This window comes from Prionailurus bengalensis, chromosome B2 (assembly GCF_016509475.1).
Source record: "Prionailurus bengalensis isolate Pbe53 chromosome B2, Fcat_Pben_1.1_paternal_pri, whole genome shotgun sequence".
In the NCBI taxonomy this organism is placed as follows: Eukaryota; Metazoa; Chordata; class Mammalia; order Carnivora; family Felidae; genus Prionailurus; species Prionailurus bengalensis.
In genome coordinates this window covers 94,432,033-94,453,555 of record NC_057349.1, presented here as the reverse complement: position 1 = coordinate 94,453,555, position 21,523 = coordinate 94,432,033, and the positions used below count along the sequence as shown (strand labels likewise).

At 40.6% G+C, this 21,523-nt stretch overlaps 1 protein-coding gene across 6 annotated transcripts in view; it reads left to right on the top strand.

The window, feature by feature from the left end:
• The first annotated feature begins 16,905 nt into the window (after positions 1-16,905).
• HACE1 (HECT domain and ankyrin repeat containing E3 ubiquitin protein ligase 1) overlaps positions 16,906-21,523 on the top strand; it is a 122,843-nt gene continuing 118,225 nt past the window's right edge. For 2 of the 6 annotated variants that reach the window (XM_043592019.1, XM_043592022.1), the window contains exon 1: positions 16,912-17,225. In XM_043592019.1, coding sequence (XP_043447954.1) covers positions 17,150-17,225 — 76 coding nt within the window. In that variant the 5' untranslated portion in view covers positions 16,912-17,149. Of the gene's footprint in view, positions 17,226-21,523 lie in introns of all 6 variants that reach the window. The other 4 variants (XM_043592018.1, XM_043592020.1, XR_006299010.1 and 1 more) reach the window with 4 other exon arrangements.

Here is a 21,523-nt window from a genome sequence, read left to right as displayed (position 1 = left end):
CTTCCTTCACTTGACTTCTGGTCTACCAACTCACACTGATTGCTCCTTCTAAGACTGCTTTGCTAAATGTATCTATACTTTCCTATCTGTAAATGTTGCATGGCTTATTTTCTCAAATTTTGCTATCTAAAGTCATATCCTGAAGAGTCTCATTCAGTTCTGTGGTTTTAATACTTCGATGCTGATGAGGTAGACAATGTAAATATGGTAAAAAATGGAATGTATCTGGTATTGACCTTTTTCTTCATTGCTAGACTCATCTATCCAGCTTTCTACTTGACATTTCCTTTTAGATGTCTAATAAACATCTCAAACATAAAAGACTCTTGATTCCTCCCTGCCCCACCAAGCTCCTCCTCCAGTGTCCTCCATATCCATAAATAGCAACTTTAGTCACCCAGTAACTTGGGCCAAAGTCCTTAGGTTCTAAATCTTAGACTCTTGACTTCTCTGTCTCAAACCCCTTATCCTATGCACTAGCAAATTCTCAAAACACACCATATCTCACCACCTTCACTGAAATACTCTTGGTTCAAGCCACCACCATTCCTCTACTGAATTGTTATGACAGTTACCTAACTGACCTCCTGGCCTGTGTTCTTGCATTCCTACAGTTTCCTCTCTACTCAGTAGCTAGACAAGTATTTTAAAAATATACATGAGAGGGGCGCCTGGGTGGCGCAGTCGGTTAAGCGTCCGACTTCAGCCAGGTCACGGTCTCGCGGTCTGTGAGTTCGAGCCCCGCGTCGGGCTCTGGGCTGATGGCTCAGGGCCTGGAGCCTGTTTCCGATTCTGTGTCTCCCTCTCTCTCTGCCCCTCCCCCGTTCATGCTCTGTCTCTCTCTGTCCCAAAAATAAATAAACGTTGAAAAAAAATTAAAAAAAAAATATACATGAGATTTTATCACCCCATTGGTTCAAACCATTTGGTTCATCAGACTATGTCTACCTACCCCAATACTTCTTTGAACTTATTTCCTGTACTTTCTCCCAAGCTCACGATATTCTAATTACACTGGGCTTTGTGTTATTCTTCAAACACCAAGAGCATTTCCATTTAATGGCTTTTCTATTTGTTCCTTCTGCCGTTTTTTCGGCACTTTTAAATAACTAATATCATATCATATCATATTATTTATTTATATGTTTATTTTATTATTTTTGAGAGAGAGAGCATGTGAGCAGGGAGAGGCAGAGAGAGAGGAGGACAGAGGATCCAAAGTGGGCTCTGTGCTGATAGCAGAGAGCCCAGCGCAAGGCTTGAACTCACAAACTGTGAGATCATGACCTGAACTGAAGTTGGACCCTTAACTGACTGAGCCACCCAGGCGCCCCTCATATTATTTATTTTTATTTTCATATTTTCAGTTTTCCCTACTAGGATAGGGATATTATCTGTCTTCTTTATTGCTATACCCCCAGTACCTAGAACAGCACCTGGAACAGAATAGATAAACAATAAAAAGGTGTCCAGTGAATTCAAATGTGCATGTCTTTATTTTAAAAGTTTCTTATTTTTATTTTTTTAGTTATCTCCACACCCAACGTGGGGCTCAAGCTCACAACCCCTAGATTAAGAGTTGCATGCTCTTCCAACTGAGCCAACCAGGCTCCCCTAAAATGTGCATGTCTTAATCTGGCTTCTGACATGTATTTGACCTCTCCCCTATCTCCACCACCAGTTCTCACTTGCCATGTCTTTTATAGATTAGAATAACACTTATATTTCTCATGATTGCTTTTAGCATGAAGCACAATGCTCTGCACTTGTTTCATCTGTTGGTAAAATAGGGATTTGGAGAAAGAAAGAGATGTCAAAAAGATAAAAGACTATTTCTTTTAGTCTTACAGTCTGATAATGTCTTCTAAAAATGTTTGAAATTATAATCAACCCAATTATAAAAATAGTCCAGATTAGCTAGTATAGCTCTAGGATAGTAGCTATTCAGTAATTATAATAGAATAACTGTAATAGAATAGTGTCAGTCTAGTGGCACTTGTCTGAGTATCATTGTAAGTAGTACATGGTGATGTGGGTCTCTCAGTGAAAATCTGACTTCTTCTACCTTCATGCTCTTAGGAATTCCTTCCAAAAATGACTGGGTCAGAGCCATGTAATCCTCTAACAGGAAGTGTCACTGAGTCTGAACGTAAGAATGCAGATGAGTTCCCCTCCCCCGACTATTTCTCAGGCATCCCTAGAGCACCCACTTCCCCCTTTATCTGCTTTCTGCCCCCATCCCCATCAAATCTTTCTTGGCAATGACCCAGGAAGCATAACTGGCTGTATTGTGTTGAAATTCAGAGAGAGAAACTAAAGATTCTGTATAGATTTTTTAGGAAGATGAAAGAAAAAAAAATCAGCCCTTTCCAATTGATTTCGTGATCAGCTAAGAAAGCACTGGTAAATGTCCAAGATTTGCTACTTTCTGTTTCTAAATCTATATATTTGCATTTCCAGGTATGCACACTTTAAGTAATTGTGAAGAAAAGATAGATCCAACAATCTTTACTGTTTTTCTGCCAGGATTTCCATATGAAGCCAAACACTGCCTTTGTGAATGCTATGGGCATACTAAGTTATAGATGTAGTTTGAAGAACTACTACCCCAAATGTTGAAATGCAGGTGTTAAACTAGAACTGTGGCATTAGGTAGGAAGCAGGTTGGGGCACAGAAATCAATGGTTAATTAGGTGGAGCTGAGATTAAATAAGGACTTTGGAGCTGTGATATGTGTCTGGATAAAATGAAGCTGTAAGATCAAGTTCTGCTCTTCCTTAAATAACAGGAAATCCACGACTCCCAAGGCTCAGGGTGGTGAGGCTGATCAAGTATTCTTAACTGTCCCCAGTGGCCAGTTTGGGGCAGGAGAGTGGTGAGGGAGGGGGCACAGTCTTTCACCGTGGCTATGGTGGAGGATCAATTTGTTAGATCACTTCAGCTTGCCTGTTTTCCTAAAAGCAACGAGTGCTAAGATATTAAATTAATTGAGAATTCTTGGGGTTGTGGCTATCCTAAAAATGAAGAAAGATTCAGGAGGTAAATGCCAGGCTGGCAGTACAGACAAAAGAAGCAAAAAAATTTAACAACATTTTGAAGAATAGCTGTCAAGGAGGTGCCAAATAAAGATGTTACTTCCAGACACAGACTTTTACAGTCAAATAAGTAAGTCCACATCCTCTGTATTGGCCAAATTATTTTGCATTTCTTGGATCTTATTTTGGGGGGAACTACATCTCTCAAGCACATGGTTCCTAAGAGAACAGCCTATTTAAATAGCTTGGCCTTGCACCCTGGTCCGAAAATGAGCCATCAAGGAAAGCTGAAAGATGCGAGACCATGTTTCCTACTGTGAAATACAGCATGAAATAAGTGAAATAAGACAGTTCTATAATTACTTACATTTTGCAAATGATGAAAATGACGTTTTCCAGGGGCTAAGGAAGTTTTTTTCAAGACACACAGTTAGTAGGGGGTTGATCCATGAATTCTAATCCCAGCTTGTTTCCCTTTAGGACAAATTCTGGTTGCAGTCAGGGCTCAATACATGCAGGCAATTATTAAAAGAACCCTGAAAAGGCTGTTTGAGAACAGACTCCGTCAGGTTTTGAACACCATTCTTAGGAGTTTAGACTTCAAATTACGGAAAGTGGAGAAAACTACATAGATTATGAGGTGGAAAGTGATATGTTTCAGGTTGTTCTTTAGAAAGATAAACCGGATAGGGATCAGAGAAAGTGCTAATGGTGCTTCCTCCTCTGGCAGTCCACAATACAATAATCCTATTGTATTAATAAATTCTTTATTTAACATAAGCTGGCTGAAGTCACATTTCTGCCATTTGAAACTGAAAAAGGCCTGATCAATAAATCTCAGTTTGCAGATGAAGAAACTTGAAACCTTACAGTTTGAATGAATCACAGTTTTCTGGTATTATTGCCAGCACTAGAATGTCTCCATTCCCGGTCTTAAACCAGTCTACTCTGGCATATTAGAGTTTTTACCTTTTCACTCCATGATTTGCCTTGAAGAAATGCTGAACAAACCAATTCTTCTTCATGGTGATTTAAGGTGACTTTATGTAAATTAAACACAACTGATATGAATGTGGAACTTAAATGACAGATGCATTTATTAAATGTGTCTAGCGTAAGATCATCCCATATTCCAGACTCAAGCCTTGATAAAGCTCTTTAGATTCTGCAGTCTAATGATTTGGAGTTAGGACACAGCATGTGCATATAAATAGTAAGAGAGTTTTAACAACTTTTTTTTTTAAGATTTTATTTTAGGGGCACCTGGGTGGCTCAGTCGGTTAAGCCTCCAACTTCAGCTCAGGTCACGATCTCGCGGTCCGTGGGTTCGAACCCTGCGTCAGGCTCTGGGCTGATGGCTCAGAGCCTGGAGCCTGCTTCTGATTCTGTGTCTCCCTCTCTCTCTGCCCCTCCCCGATTCGTGCTCTGTCTCTCTCTGTCTCAAAAATAAATAAACGTTAAAAAAACAAATTAAAAAAGGTTTTATTTTAAGTAATCTATACACCCAACATGGGGCTCAAACTTACAACTCTGAGATCCAGAGTCACACACGCTACTACCGACTGAGCTGGCCAAGCGCCCCAGTTTTAACTCTTGAACAAGATTTTCTCCCTCAAAAGAACTTACTCCTGACCACCACTAACTTTGGAGTCATCTTTAACTCTTGCTGATCTTGGTTCTGCCTTTTGTCAATCCATGGCGGTCCAAATCCATCTTTTTCCTTCACTACCACCTTAATATGGTCCTTTGTTTCCACTCGCCTATATAATTGTAGGGTCTCTTAACTCATTCAGCTGTTGCCACTCTCTTCTACTATCTAATTATATCGTTTCTCACTGCTCATGATACTGGCCTCTAGCTCCCACACCCACTATCAAGGCTAACTAAAATCTGACTAACATATGTTACCCTTAATTCTCCAATTGCCCGTAAGCCTCAGCTAAATCAGCGATTAATGCTCAACAATTATCAGCTGTTATTATTTGTTGTTAATCAGATTGTCCTGCTTATTTCTATTCCTCGTGTATTAATGTGACCTCCTTTCAGGCATGAACATTTCCTTGATTCCACTCCTTCCCTTCTATGAGGTAATGATTCTCCCCCTCATGTCTCCAGAGTTTTGACACAATGTGAAGAGCTCCCCACAGTTTGCCATGTGTTACTATCATATTTCTACATGACAGAACATTCTTTCCAGAAGTTGAACTCCTTGAGAGTAAAATGAAAAAGGCTTATTCTTTATTGTATATCCACCTTGCACCTTGCACGTAAATATTTGTTTACATTGAATTTGGGACTAAGTTACTGATGATGAAATGAATTCAGAAAAATCTTTTATCTACCCCAGACTGTATGTTTTAAAAAGGCAGAATTTTACTGAAGTGGAAAAAAAACAATACATGTAAAATGGTTTCAAATATACACAGGTTCAATGATACTGGTTTTCTGGACACTATTATTTTTTGGTAGGAAACATGATCTTTTTTTTTAAATTTTTTTTATTTTTGGGACAGAGAGAGACAGAGCATGAACGGGGGAGGGGCAGAGAGAGAGAGAGAGGGAGACACAGAATCGGAAACAGGCTCCAGGCTCCGAGCCATCAGCCCAGAGCCTGACGCGGGGCTCGAACTCACGGACCGCGAGATCGTGACCTGGCTGAAGTCGGACGCTTAACCGACTGCGCCACCCAGGCGCCCGGAAACATGATCTTTCATGCTCTCAAGTGATCACTGAGCTCATTAAACTTACTATGAAATTCAGAAAATTCTTTCATAGGACTATTGATTTCAATTTCATTTATCATGAAATTCAGAGACTTCTGCAAATGCTTTAAAGGCTTAAAAAATTTAAATTCTCACTATGAGTCTCATTTTGGGCATTGTCCGTTAGATCCTAATGCCTCACATTGGGAGAGATAGCACTGCTTTTAATATTAGCATAAACCTTGAAATTTTTGTAACAGTTTTATGAAGGTTTTAAACTGAAAAATTATTTTAGTCGTAGCCAAAATCTCCTACTTTACACAATCACAATTTATATGATTTGTGGAAATCCCATAATTTACACCTCCCCCAAGAGCAAATACATTTTTAATCCTAAATGTCATGCATGCTCTCAATAATCTACTCCCAAGAATGTTCTAGTACCTTGCAATTTATATCCATGAGGAATAGCTGATGTTGGCATGTACTTCCCATGGATGATATGTGGGAAGAGAATGGTATCTATTGTGCTATGAATTCATAGAGTTAGGTATGAATTTTTAATGTACATGTTTTTTAATATTTGTAGTGTGTTATCTCGGGACTCAAAAAAATTATTTTACTACATACAGCTGGGGTTTTCCAGGACTAATTCTCCCCCATATATTAAGGATGAGTGTCATCTGGAAAGGAGAGCATCTAATACCTTATCCCCATACTATTTCATTTTAGTCTTAGAGAAGAAGCCTCTTGCTTTGTTAAAAGTCACTAGCTTTATGTGTCATAAGAGATGTTAGAATGTCTTTCTATTCCATGGATGATGTCTATTTTCTGAGAGTATTATAGCACAAACATCTTCAATTTACCAGGTTGTCTTTTATTTAATAATAAAAAAAAAAGTTTTTGAGTAAGCTCTACACCCAACGTGGAGCTTGAACTGAAAACCTGAGATCAAGAGTTGAATGCTCTCCTGACTGAGCCAGCCAGGCATCCCCCTGGGTTGTATTTTAAATGGTAGGAGTTTTTCCATATAGAAATTCTTTATGTGGGGTGGACTGAGATCTTGACATCTTGGGGATCTTGGGATTGTGAATTTGAGGCCTACATTGGGCACAGAGCTTACTTAAAAAAAAAAAAGAAAGAAAGAAAGAAATTCTTTATGAGATATATGCTTTGTAAGTATTCTTTCCCATGGGAAATTTTCATTTTCATAATGGTATCTTTTGATGAGCTTAAGTTTTTAATATTGAAGACTAGCATCGAATATTTGTTTTTATGCTTTTTTGCTTTCAATGTCCTATATAAGAAGTTTTTGCCTTCTCCAAGGTCATGAAAACAGTCTCCTATATTTTCTTGCAGAAGCTTCATAGTTTTAGCTCTTGTGTGCAGATTTATGATCCTCCCCAGATTGATGTGTCACATCATTGTCTATGATGTGACATAGAGATTGGGTTTCTTTTTTTTCTCCAAATGAGTATCAAATTACTCCAATACTGTTTTCACTGATTAGGATTCTAGTATAATGAAAAGAAGTGATGAAAACAAACATTCTTGCCTTATTCCTGATCTTAGGAGGAATATTTTGCCATAGATATGATAATAGAGAAAGAGAAGGGGGCTGGGGTGTGGAGAGAGCATGCACGAGTGCTTGAATTCTGGAGGCTTCCTTAGAAAAGTGAAGAAGTTTCCTGACAATTCTTGCTAGCTTATTTTTCATTGGTCTGAATTATGAACTATTGACTCTCAGTAGTGGCCTGGGATGAGATTACACCTGAGCCACATGCCCCTTGACTCAGGGATGGAGTCAGCACATGGCTGTGCAGAAGTATGGACACCTGAATGAAATTATAAATTATAAATAAGTGTTCAGGAAAAAGAAAAAGAAGAAGAAGAAGAGGATCCTATAGAATAAAAGAGACTTTTGAGCCATATCAACAAAATATGATATGTGAGCATTTTTGGATGCTGATTCAAATAAACCAATTGTTAAAAATATCTAAGATACCTATCTATCTATATACAATGGAATATCACTCAGCCATAAAAATGAGTGAAGTCTTGCCATTCATGACAACATGGACCGAGAGAGTTTTATGCTAAGTGAAATAAGTCAGACAGAAAAAAACAAATACCATATGATTTCACTTATATATGGAATCTAGAAAACAAAACAAAACAAATGAACAAACAAGTAAAATGAAAGCACACTCATAACTACAAAGAACTAACTGGTGGTTGTCAGAGTGGAGGGGAGCGTGGGGGGTGGATAAAATAGGAGAAAGGGATTAAGATTTACAAATTTCCAGTTATAAAATCAGTCACAGGGATGAAAAGTACGGCATAGGGAATATAGTCAATAATATTGTAATAAATTTGTATGGTGACAGATGGTAACTGTACTTATCAGTGGCAAGCATTGGGTAATGTGTAGAATTATCAGATCACTATGTTGTGCACCTGAAACTAATATAACATTGTATGTCAACTAAACTTCAGTTAAAAAAGGTATGTCTAAGACAATTGAGAAAATTTGAACATTGTCTGGATATTTGACAGTATCAATGTATTTTGGCAAATATTTTATATATAATAATAGTAGTATAACTATTCTTTGGAGCCCTTATCTTTTTTTTTCAACGTTTTTTATTTATTTTTGGGACAGAGAGAGACAGAGCATGAACGGGGGAGGGGCAGAGAGAGAGGGAGACACAGAATCGGAAACAGGCTCCAGGCCCTGAGCCATCAGCCCAGAGCCCGACGCGGGGCTCGAACTCACGGACCGCGAGATCGTGACCTGGCTGAAGTCGGACGCTTAACCGACTGCGCCACCCAGGCGCCCCGGAGCCCTTATCTTTTAAAGATACATGAGAAATGTTTACAGATAAAATGCTAGAATGTCTGAAATGTACATTAAAGTAATCCAGTGTGACCCCATGCTGTCCTGTGGCTGATCCAGTATGCCCCTCCAGCCCAGCCATGAGTCTCATCCTGTCACTCCCGGTTTGGGTGGTGGTTCTGTCTTTGGTTTTGGAAGGCCCAGCCCTGGCCCAGGCAGTCCCACAAATCTCCAGCACTTTGGAGCTCATCCTGGATAAGCTGAAGGAGTTTGGTAAAGCTCTGAAGGACAAGGCCCTGGGCAGCCATTGAGAGCATCAAGCAGAGCTACATTCCTGCAAAGACCCAGAACTGGTTTTCCAAGACTCAACAAAGGGAAGGAGAGGCTCAAAATTACTTTCTCCTGAATACAATGAGAGCCGCCTGCCCCTCTCCTCTGTGGCTGTGCCCTAGGAGGGTGCTCCAAAATTTCCCATACCCCTGCTCCTGTGCCCAGGACTTGATGATACCCAGGTCCACCCCCACCCACCAACAAAAATCCCATAGAGGGGGAAAAAGACGTAATCCAGAGTGAAGGTAGGGGAGTAAAAATGAGAACATTGACAAAACAAGATTGGTTGGATGATGAGTATATTAGGTTTTATTTTGCTATTTTCCTTATTTTTTTTGTAAAATTATATTCCTTAATAAAATTTTAAAAATCCTCTACTTTGGAAAAGAAGTTAAATAAGGATTTTCATAAAAGAATGGGGAGACTGAAAGCTTTCGGGGCAACCACAGTGCCTGCTCTATTAATACTTTTTGTATATATCGTTGTTTCTTATTGTTTTAAATTATTCACTTGTTTATTTTCACAGTGTTGAATAAGAATTTATTTTCACAGTGTTGAATAAGAAATGAATTCATAGGGGCACCTGGGTGGCTTAGTCGGTTAAGCATCCAATTCTTGGTTTCAGCTCAGTTCATGATCTAATTCATGAGTGAGCCCTGCACCGGTCTCTGTGCAGACAGCACGGAACCTGCTTGGGATTCTCTCTCTTCCTCCCTGCTCTCTCTGTTTCTCAAACTAAATAAATAAACATTTTTTTAAATGAGATTTTTATTCTTGTTATAAGAATTGTCATGGGGCACCTGGGTGGGTCAGTCAGTTAATCATGTAACTCGACTTCAGCTCAGGTCATGATCTCGTAGTTGTGAGATGGATCCCCAAGTCAGGCTCAGCACTGAGCATGGAGCCTGCTTTGGATTCTCTCTCCCTCTCCCTCTGCCCCTCCACTGTGCTATCTCTTTCTCTCTCAAAATAAATAAATAAACTTAAAAAAAAAGAATTCATAGAAGTCAAAATTAAAAAGATTTACAAGGGTATATATACAGTGATAAGTCCCCCTGTGATCTCTGGCCCTTGTCACTTAGACTTCCATCCCATAGCCCCCCTCCCACCTTAACTTGGGATCAATGCTATCCTTTTCTCATACGCACCATTTTTTTTTTAAAGATTTATTTATTTTTGAGAGAGAGCACAAGCAGGGAAGGGGCAGAGAGAGAGAGGGGGGGACAGAAGATCTAAACTGGGCTCTGCCCTGACTGCAGCGAGCTTAATTTGGGGCTTGAACTCATGAACCGTGAGATCATGACCTGAGCAGAAGTTGGATGCTCAACCGACTGAGCCACCCAGGTGCCCTTCATACTCACCATTTTTAATGGCCGCAAAACATTGCATTGTGTAAACATACCACGATTTATTGAATGATTTTCTTATTGTTGAAGCAGTTTTCATTTATTTATTTGCTTACTTATTTAATATATTTACAAAGCTTCCTGCGCTTTAGATCTTACATCACTGATTATTCCTTATTATGAACCAAATGTTTGTGTCCCTCCAAAATTCATATGTTGAATTTCTATCCCCTGAAGTGATGGCATTAGGAAGTGGGGTCTTTGGGACATGATTAAGTCATAAGGATGATGCCTCAAAAATGGGATTAGTGCCCTTATGAAAAGACTTCAGAGAGCTCTCTAGCTTTTTCTGCCATGTGAAGGTACAAGAAAACAGCAGTCTGCAACCTAGAGAAGGGTGTTACCAGAACCAGGCCATGCTGGCACCCTGATATTGATTATCCTATCTCCAGAACTGTGAGAAATAAATGTCTGTTGTTTAAATAACCCACTCTCTGGGATTTTGTTATAGCAGCCTGAATGCACTAACACTTGCCTTTTTCTCTGGAATATTCAATTAATTTCAACCAGAGCATTTAAAACATCCTCAATCATCTGATTACTTGGAAACAGAAAACTTTCTGTCAACCTCCCATCTCACTTCACCTACCTCTGTATTACCCTTTGCTCCTTCCACACCCTGATCCAACACCTCAATATTCTATTGGAATAGACTACCTTTACCACTCAGATTTATCTACCCACTTTCCACTGAGCTTTCAGGAAGACAGCTTCCCCTCCAGGAAGTCAACCTGCAGGGATCAATCTCAGAAAAGTTAAGTCTACTTTTCTACTTTATGCTCTTAACTTAGTTTTCAAACACCATCTGTACAGTGATATCTCCAAATATTTATCTACCCCAGAATAGCTATGTATGTACCTGATACCCCACTGGACTACCTCAAAAGCATTTCAAACTCTTCACGACATGATCTCCTCGTCTAAACTTGGTTCTATTCCAGTGTATTTATTCTGTTCCAGGGAAGGGTACTATCATACATGCAATTGCACGAGCCACTTTTCTCTTTCTCATTTCCCATCTCGATTGATCGTCAGTTCTTATTGATTTTATCAGCAAAATATTTCTCAATCCATCCTGTACTCTCTACTTACAGACTCATCGTGCTAGCCCAAAAGACAATTACCTCTCACTTAAACTAACTAGTACTCCTAACTAGCTCTTCTTATCTCCTCTACCATGAATCTAATCCATTCTTCATACTTTAGGTGGAGAGACTTTTCCTTCTGAAGACCATTCTGATCACATTACTCCCACCAGCTTAAAATTCTCTAATGCCTTTCCACTGCCATTACAGTTAGGCCCTACCATGGTTTTCAAAGCCCTGTGTGAACTTCTTCCTCTCTTGTTTCATCTCAGTGTACTCCCTTTTATTACATAGCTTTTAGCGACATAACTGAAAGATAACTTTCTTTAGGTTTCTTAAACATTTCATGCATCAGAGGATCTTTGCAAATACCTTTCTCTCCATCCAGAATGTTCCTCACCAGCCTTTCTCCTATGCATAGATACCTCGTATTTGTCTTTTTTTAAAAAATTGTGCTCTTTTTAAAAAAGTTTATTTTATCTTGAGAGAGAGAGAGAGCGAGGGCACGCGTGCATGAACAAGGGAGGGGCAAAGAGACAGAGAAAACCCCAAGCAGGCTCTGATCCTGGGCTTGATCCCGCAAACTGTGAGATCATGACCTGAGCCAAAAATCAAGAGTTGGATGCTCAACCTACTAAGCCACCCAGGCGCCCCTCTCTTATCCATCTTTTGATTCTTAGCTTAAAAGTCTGTTTCTTGGGAAATCCTTTCTAGATGTCCTCACCCTACCACAGAATGGTTTTCCTTTCTTTCAGAGCATCTATCTCTATTTGTACTTATATATCCATGAGTGTAATTATTTGAAAAATATTATTTAAGATATATGGCATAGTGCTTAGATCATGGGACGTACTCAACACATACTTCTGAATGAATAAATGAGTATATTTACTTATTAATCTTTGTCTTTATTTCAGATTATTTCTTTGGGCTACATTCCCAGAGGTGAAATGAATTGATTAAAATAACTTTTTTTTTTTTTAAATGGCTTAAAACAACATTTCTTATCTTGATATCTGTAGGTCAGGAGTCAGGGTGCAGCTTAGATGAGTCCTCTGCTTCAGTCTCTCACAAAGCTTCAAAATGTCAGCCAGGGCTGGGGTCATCTGAAAGCTCGACCAGAGAAGCTTCTGCTTCTGAGCTCACTCAGGTGGTTATCGGCAGGATTCAATTCCCCAGTGGTCAGAGGCTGGCCTCAGTTCCTTACCACACGGGCCTCTGCATAGGGCTAAAAGGTGCACAACCATTTTACATGGCTTTCAATAGATGGATAATTAGATATACTCATAAATGAGTATGAAACATTCTCTCCAAAAAAGCCCATTAATGAATTAAAGATAATGTAGGAAAAGTTTTAAGTGGCAATTGTAATATTTTTTTTTTCCTTTGGCCCCCTCTTATTTCAGCACTGTTACCTGACTTAAATCTCTATAGAGAGATGTTTGTCAACATTGTACATGATACACATCACAGAAGGATACTAAACACCTGATTAGTAGATGCAGGATCCAAAAAGATCTTTGCAGATACAATAGGGGTCTCAGTATTCAAAGCTGAAATTCAACAGGGCAAGTATAGGATCCTGAACTTTAATTTAAAAATTATGTTGATTGTATACGGAATGAGAGAGTGTGGCTTAATGAGACCCGTGGCTGTTTCTTGTGGCTCGTCTCCAGAGTTCCTTTTTCTGGCTACTCTGTCCCTTGCCTTCCTTGACTTGCAGCCTGCTTTGTTTTCCTTTGATAGCTGCCTCTGTACACTTCATTCCTTGCAGTTTGCACACTACCCTAGCCTGGCTTCTCTCATGGTCTCCTTAGTTGCCTCCTGATTGAGGCTGTTTTGAAGACAAGCACTAGTGCCCTTTGTGTTTTTGTAAATATGACATGTCAGCGCAGCGCCCCCCGCAGGGCTCAAACTCACAAACCCATGAGATCATGAACTCAGATGAAACCAAGGGTTGGACGCTTACCGAGCCACCCAGGCTCCCTGTAACTTATGTACTTTAAACGAATGTGTATCCCCTCTATGTTAGGAGAGTGAATGTTTCACACATGCCCTTGATAAGGATTGTGTTTCAATTTCCTGAATCTTGTATCTCCTTACCTATCTTTTTTCTTCTAGCTCTATCAGTTTCAGAGAAAAGGGTATTAAAAATCTACCGTTGGTGGTGGAACTTATTTTTGTTATTCTGTCAAGTGTAGATTTATTTTTAGTCTCTGTTGTCAGGTGTAGATTCAGGACTATTATAAACTTCTTGGTAGTCTCTTTGACTCTAATAATGTTTTTTGCTCTAAAGGTTATTTTGCTAATGTTAATAGTGTTGTGACAGTTAATTTTATGTGTCCATTTGGAAGATCTTTTTGGATGAGTTAAAATTTAAATCAGTGAACTCTGACTAAAGCAGATTGTCCTTTATAACGTGAGTGGACTTCATCCAATATCTTGTAGGTCTGAATAGAAGGAAAGGACTGGCAAGAGAGAATTCTTTGGCAGACTGCCTTCACACTTGATTTGCACCATCCTCTCTACTGAGTGTCCAGCCTCCCTGCCCACACTGAGATTTTGAGCTGGACACGCTCCATAATTACATGTGCCAACACTTTATAGTAGATCTCCTTCTACATACGTACACATATCCTATTGGTCCTGTGTCTCTGGATAACCTGGACTAAAACATAACAACAGCTTTTAAAAATTTATTAGGTATCTTTTTTCCCATTTCCTCCTGGAAATGGCGGTCTCCTGCAAATGGTGGCCTTTTAGAAATAGCAAATAGCTGTTTTGTTTTACCTTTTCATACAATCAAGACTTCTGTTTTTTAACCATTAGGTTTTGTCTGTTTATATTTTCTGTGACTGTGGCCATGGATCTGATTTTTGTGTTTTGTTTTTACAGTGACTGTTCTTTATTCTTTGCTTTTTCCTCCCCTGTTCTCTTTTTTTTTTGTCAAATTGATTGTTTTCTTCTTCCAAAAGTTAAAATGGGCCACAAAAAATCTGGATTCTTATAAGTAAAAACCTCTATTCTTTAATAACGGAACTTATGATACAAAATGACCTTTAAAATTTTTCCATTTGATATTCTTGGTGTTGACTTCCACAGGACAAGTGAGAACATCCTCAGTTTTTTAGCTAATAACCTATGAAAAGCTATTTGGTGTTTTTGTTATCCTTGGTGTGATAAACTGCCCTGTTCAACATTGTAGCCACTAGGCATGTATGGCTATTTAATAGAAACTATTAATTTAATTAAACTATTAATTTAATTAATTATATGTATTGTGTGTTAAAAAAAAATTTTTTTAATGTTCATTTTTGAGAGGGAGAGAGACAGAGCATGAGCAGGGGAGGGACAGAGAGAGAGAGACACACACACAGAATCCAAAGCAGGTTCCAGGCTCTGAGCTGTCAGCACAGAGCCCGACACGGGGCTCAAACTCAGGGACCTCGAGATCATGACCTGAGCCGAGGTCAGATCCTTAACAGACTGAGCCACCCAGGCACCCCTTATGTGTGTGTGTTTTTTTTAAATGTTTATTCATTTATTTTTGAGAGAGAGAGAGCATAAGCAGGGGAGGGGCAGAGGCAGAGGGAGACACAGAATCTGAAGCAGGCTCCAGGCTCTGAGCTGTCAGCACAAAGCCTGATGCTAGCCAGAACCCACCAACTGTGAGATCATGACCTGAGCCTAAGTCTGACGCTTAACTGAGTCACCCAGGCACCCCATTTAATTAGTTACATTTAAATACATATTTAAAATTCACTTGTACTAGCCACATTTCATGCACTCAGTACCTCCACTTGGTCAGTGACTACTATTTTAGACAGTGCAGATTATAGAACATTTCTATCATTGTAGAAAGTTGTATTGGATAGGAGGTGATAAGCCTATCATAGTACTGTAGTTTCATACATCATGGAGCAGAGCTATTTGAGAGACTGCCTCATGTTGCAGAATTTAGACCTGACAATCTATAGCAGCATTCTTCCAGCGTCTTCTGCTCCTGTGGTGAATAGTGACCAGCATGGGGAGCAATGCCCACTATGGAGGTTATTGGGGGCTCCTGCCAGTGTACCCAGACTCTGGGCTTGGTGCCCACAGGACATTGGAAGTAATTTAAATGGGAGTAACAGCTTAGGGAGTGGTGGTGATAACAGGGACTGAGGTGTTAGCTTCTGTACAATAGTGGTCTTGATCTTCTGGATGGAGTGGGGAGGCCAAGAAAGGCTGAAGCATTTCCAGTGGAAACCAGATTGCAAAGGGTTGGACATGGACCAGACTGGGCTGTAGCATTTGGTATTCCTTTGAAGCTTTGACCTCCCAATCTTGTTGTTAGACTGGTTTAGGTCTCATCTGAACCAGCTAGTTAGGAGGTCTGCCCTGAGCCTGTTGCACTGCTGGCAAAAGTGACCAACAGCTGCAGTTTAGAACTAATTTAGGGGGGCATTGGCAGAGAACACTATGCCGGCCACCATCTGCCCCTGCATATCCTGGACGGGCAGGTGAGACTCTTTCTCTAGCTCAGGCAACATGTAACATTAACACCTATGTGCCCATTCATTGCAGGGACAGCTTTGCTTCTTGAGGAAGGAGAAACTGAGAAAGTCCAAGCTCTTTGCTTCTTTATTACTCCAGCGTCCGAGAAAAGAAAATTCGTCCCTTAACTTTTTCATTGTCAGTGGCGTTAGCCAGGCTCGTATTTACCTGGATCGGATTCTTCCATGTTTCAGCTGCTCAAATTTCTGTTTTAACCTTGGCTTGTGCTCAACTTCAGTGCAGAGCTGACAAAAATGATTTTTCCCCCCACTGATTTCCTCATAATTCATTTCTTCCACACTTTGTTGGTATTGTCAAATTTTTTGCAAGCCATAAAGTCAAAGTCTGGATTCCCCACTGGTATCTATTGTCCCCTTCAACTTCAGCAGTGTACTAAAGAAACCAAAGTTTTCTTTCAGGATGTCATCATCTGTATCTTCCTTAAAGTTTCATCGTTGTGTCAGGTGCCGTGGCAAGCACGGGAGTACAAGATGCAAGATAGGTTCGTGATTTGCCCTCACGAAGTTGTCCCAATGGGGAGACAAATAGTTGAGAGAAAAGGTGTATCCTGCTTTGCATTTGTTTGACTTCGTTCTTCTTTAAATTTGACTTGTGAACATACACTACTTCAACAGTTCATGGATCTGGAAAACAAATGTACCCAAACTGGGAGGAAGGCGAGGAAGGATTTAAGAACCGCGCAGAACCCCAATCTGCCATACAGGGGAGTGACAGAATTGAAAGAAGCTGCTCCTGTACAACTCTGGAGGGCAAGAGAGGGCGTGGGGCCACCCAGCAAGTCTCTCCAGGAACTTGGCGGTAAGCCCGGTGTTGGCCAGGCTTCCCGCACTCACCACTCTACCCCAGCGTCGGCGTGGCCTCGGCGCAGAGCCACGGGCGCGCCCAGCGTGGCTCCGCCTCAGGCGCGCGGGTCCGCCGGCTCGGAACTACCGTTCCCAGAAGGCCGTGCGAATCCGGGAGGGAAGCGGCGGCGGTGGCAGGAAGGGCGCGATCGGCGGCCGCGGCTGCCCCGTCAGTGATCGGTCCGGCAGTCTCCGGTCCCGGGACGGGGGACGCGGCCCCGAGCGGCCCGTGCAGCCCCGGGCGTGAGCCGGGGCGAGCCGGTGGCTCCTCCCGCCGAACGGGCCGGGGCGGGATGTAGGGCGCTGGGCGCGGAGGCCGCCGGCGCGGCGGGGTGTGCGCGGAGGGCGCGCCGAGGATGGAGAGAGCGATGGAGCAGCTCAACCGCCTGACGCGTTCGCTGCGCCGCGCGCGCACCGTCGAGCTGCCCGACGGTGAGCGGGCAAGGGGGCTCGCCGTGTCGGGGCGGCCGTAGGGGGCCGGAGGGCGGGGCCGGGGCGCGGCTAGGTCGGGTGAAGAAACTGACCCGAAGCCGAGAAAACGCCCACAGTTACTTTCCTTAGCTGGGAGGGGCCAGGCTGGAACCCGCGGCCGCCCCTCGCCCGCGGCTCCCGCCCTGGCAGATGGGAGTTTGCGGGAGGTCTGGGCTCGGCGGGGCCCTGGTGCTGGAAGAAGCACGACCGAAGTCTCTCCCGACTGTCGATTTAAGGTTTTAGCAAAGGGGCAGAAATGTCAGTCGGATGGCGGAGACCCGGATCCAGAAAACATTACAGTTGTGGGGCATTTTACAGTCGCTGCTAGTTGGGGGTAGAGAGATGCATCAGAACAGTATTATTTGCTTTAAGTTGCAGAGCGGGAATTAAGTAGCCTTTCTTTTCTTTTCGGAAATGTAGAGCACTGTTGTATTTTGATGGTAAACAGATAAAAGGGTGTCAGATACCACACTTGTACTCTTAAAGTTCTGTTTGTGTATGTAGGTATGTATATGTGTATACTTTAAAAATACGCGTGCCTGCCTGCCTTCTTCATTTATTCATCAGATTTAAGAGTGAGGCGAGGACCTTCCCCAGAGAGGAATAAGGCATGACCCTTGTAGTTCCGGGATTTTAGTTAGTTGTGCCAGGGTTTCAGAATGGGTAAAGCACTAGCAATAAAGGAGGTGAGAAAACTGTTGTTTGCAGCCTCATGAATTCCCACCGTTTAGTGGCAGCAGGAGATGGCAGTGCTGCATCTAATAGGCTTTCGGTTCTGTATGCCCCAGCGAGAGAAGGGTTAGGAGGTTATGGCTGGTAATTTTTTTTAATGCGTTGTATTAGTGTGTCTTTCATTTCTCTTTTTTCTTTTTTTTTTTTAAGATAGAATTCCTTTCCTTTTTTTTTTTTTAACATTTTTAAAAATGTTTTATTTTATTTTATTTTCGAGAGAGACAGAGCGTAAGCAGGGGAGGGCAGAGAGCGAGAAAGACACAGAATCAGAAGCAGGCTCCAGACACCGAGTGTGTCTGCACAGAGCCAGATGTGGGGCTCGAACACACGAACCGTGAGATCATGACCTGAGCCCAAGTCGGACGCTTAACCAACTGAGCCACCTAGGTGCCCCGTGTCTTTCATTTTTCAAAACTTTTTTTGAATTGCTGCCGGAGAGGTGACTTGTAGGTTATGGAAGGGGACCTTGGGAGAGAGTCATCAAACAAATAAATGTGGCACTGAGGACTTTAGGGGTAATTTTCACGAAAAATTCCCCCCCTGGTCTCTATTTAGGATTAAGAATAGGGATGATTTGTGTGACTTTCTGAAAAATGATTTTCTATTTGATATTCTGCTAGTATGAAGTAGTTGACTGAAAATAATGAATGATGTCAGTAACTAGACTTCTAGCTTGAACTTCTACATTCTGTGTTTTCTTTCCAGCTTCTACTTTGAGTCCATTTCTTAGGTGCTGTCCTCACTCATTTTTCACAAATTATGGGTGTAGGCTGATGAAGAACACAGCACGTACAGTTGAATTAACCAGGCACTTGTGTTGCTTAGTTTAAATTCCACTATATTTTACACAAATATGATTTAGAAGACTTTGATAATGTATCCTGCTCCGAAGAGTAATGTATTTTCATTGTAGAAAATTTCAAGAATAATTTTGAAAATCTGTTATTCTACCATTTAGTAATAAAGTGTAAGTATTTTATTTCCTTTTCTTAGTGTTTTTTTCTCTTTATCAAATTAAGAACCTACTGCATATAGTCTTTTGCTTTTAGAAAATATCACATTTTTCATGTCTTTAAATATGCCTAATGACTTTGCAGCATTTCATAGGATACATGTAACAAATATTGACTCTCATTTTTGTTTTGATAATAGATTTTATGAGGAGCAACTTTGTAGGTTTAAAGTCTTAGCCTTCCTCTAAATATTTCCTTAGGATTAATAAGTGGGAGAAAAATTATAGACCTAATTACATCGACATTTTTAAAGCTCTGAGTTATCACCCTCCCATAGAAAGTTTCACCAATGATCTAGAGTCCTTGGAAACTAGAGTAGTAAGTAAAACTAAAACATTTCTCTCATGTTGCTAGGCAAAAGTGGCATCTTGCTTACATTTGTTTCTGTTTCATTGTAATAATTTGTTCATTTTTTTTTTCTTTAGTTTGTCTTTGTCCCTAAGTTCTGATGTATCTTTTTGAATTTTCTGAGCTTGGCTCTTTCAAGTATGTAATATATGTGTGTGCGCACGTGCATGCGCGCGCGCGCGCGCGCGCGTGTGTGTGTGTGCGCGCGTGCGTGTATGTATTGCATTCTGGTTACAAAAATCCAGCTTGTTGTGCTTGCGTTTTAAAAGCTGCAGAATTAAGTCCTGAGATCTCTCTAAATTTAGAAAATAATCAGATACTGTACTTATTTTGCCATGTTAGAATTCAGTGATCAATAAACGTCTAATTGGAACACAATACTAAGGTTGGAAAGTTTTTAATCTCCTTTTACTCTAAAGTTAACTTTGTTGCATAGGATTAAACTGCGTATTTGATTTACTGAAACTGGATTCTGGTAGAACACATTTATGTTTCCTTGGGATGATGAAAACCTGAGTATCACCACTAAGTAATACCACTAAGTAATGGAGTGCAGGTTGTTCAATCATCCTGGGCAGGGCTACATTGGAATATTCTTGTGAGAGAGGAAGTGTAGAGAAAGAAATTACTTTAGGGATGTGGATTCTCAGTGGACGTTAAAAATTTGGTTTATATTGTTTGTTTATGTGGAAAAAATAGTCCTAAACTACTGAATTTACAGTGAATTTGTTTAGTAAAATAATAGAACTTGAACCCATATTAGCATATATTTGAATGATGATTAGGGTGATTATCAGTTTTTATTTTTTATTTTTTAAAATATTTTTTAATGTTTATTTTTGAGAGAGAGAGAGAGAGAGACAGAATGTGAGCGGGGAGGGGCAGAGAGGGGGAGACACAGACTCTGAAGCAGGCTCCAGGCTCTGAGCTGTCAGCACAGAGCCTGACATGGGTCTGGAACCCACGAACCATGAGATCATGACCTGAGCTGAAGTCTGGCTCTTTTTAGTATCTGTGCTGCTGAAGAGAGCACTGAAGTCTGGCTGTTAACCAACTGAGCCACCCAGGCGCCCTGTGATTATCACTTTTTAAAAAGTCACTCCCATTTGATGGTTTTATAGAGAAATTGTAAATAATATAATGAACCTGAGCTCCCTGTTCTTAAAGGATTTCCGTTTAGTGTTATTTTACTAAACAAATTCACTGTTCTTAAAGGATTTCCTTTTAGTTGTAGAGTTCTGGAGCTTTATCAATTGATCAAAATGGTCACCATATCTGATAAACTGAGATTAAACTCTTCTTATCACTCTGAAAACTTTAATTATATGCCTAATTCTTAACGTGTCTTCATGAGTGTGGAGAAGGAAGCATGTGACAACAAATTTTGTTCTTTCCTTTTTTTTTTGTAATGTTTACTTATTTATTTTTGAGAGAGTGAGTGAGCTGTGGAGAGAGAGGGAGTGAGAGAATCCCGAGCAGGCTCAATCCCATGACCTTGACATCAGGACCTGAGCCGATATCAAGAGTCAGATGCTCAACTGATTGAGCCATCCAGGCGCCCCTGTTCTGTTCTTTCATAGTATACTATTTCCTGGATAGTCTCCTTCTAGCATCATAGTTGTGGTTATATTTATTTCCTCATACTTTTAGTGTATGTGAACTGAATTTTTATAAGGTTATATGTGACTTAAAAAGTAAGATCTACATCTGAATTTTACCTAAATAAATACCCTTTAAATAAAACCCATGTGAACCTTATGATGCTCATTCATGGTCACTTAAAATTATGTACTAACTTGACTTAAAAATTTTAATTCAAAATAAGGGTATTCCTTTTTGTGATTTTCTTTATTATGGAGGGACTTAATGAAATTGTCATGGTTTGGAAGTTCAGATGTTTATTAGGGCGTGTATCATATGAGAGAGAAAGAATGTTGCCATGTCAAGGGAGGCTTAGTGCCCTGTTTTTCAGCTCCAGGTGGTGACTCACTGATAGTTAATGAGAATAATTTATTGCAGTCAGCATTAACAAAAAAATTGAAATAGAAGGGAATAAATTAGAGTGTATTGTGCATAAAAGAATAAGTATGTAGGCCTTTTGTTTACTGTATGTAGTATACTGGGTGCACTGTAAGGTTTTTTACTGTAAGGGCTTTGGACTCAGCC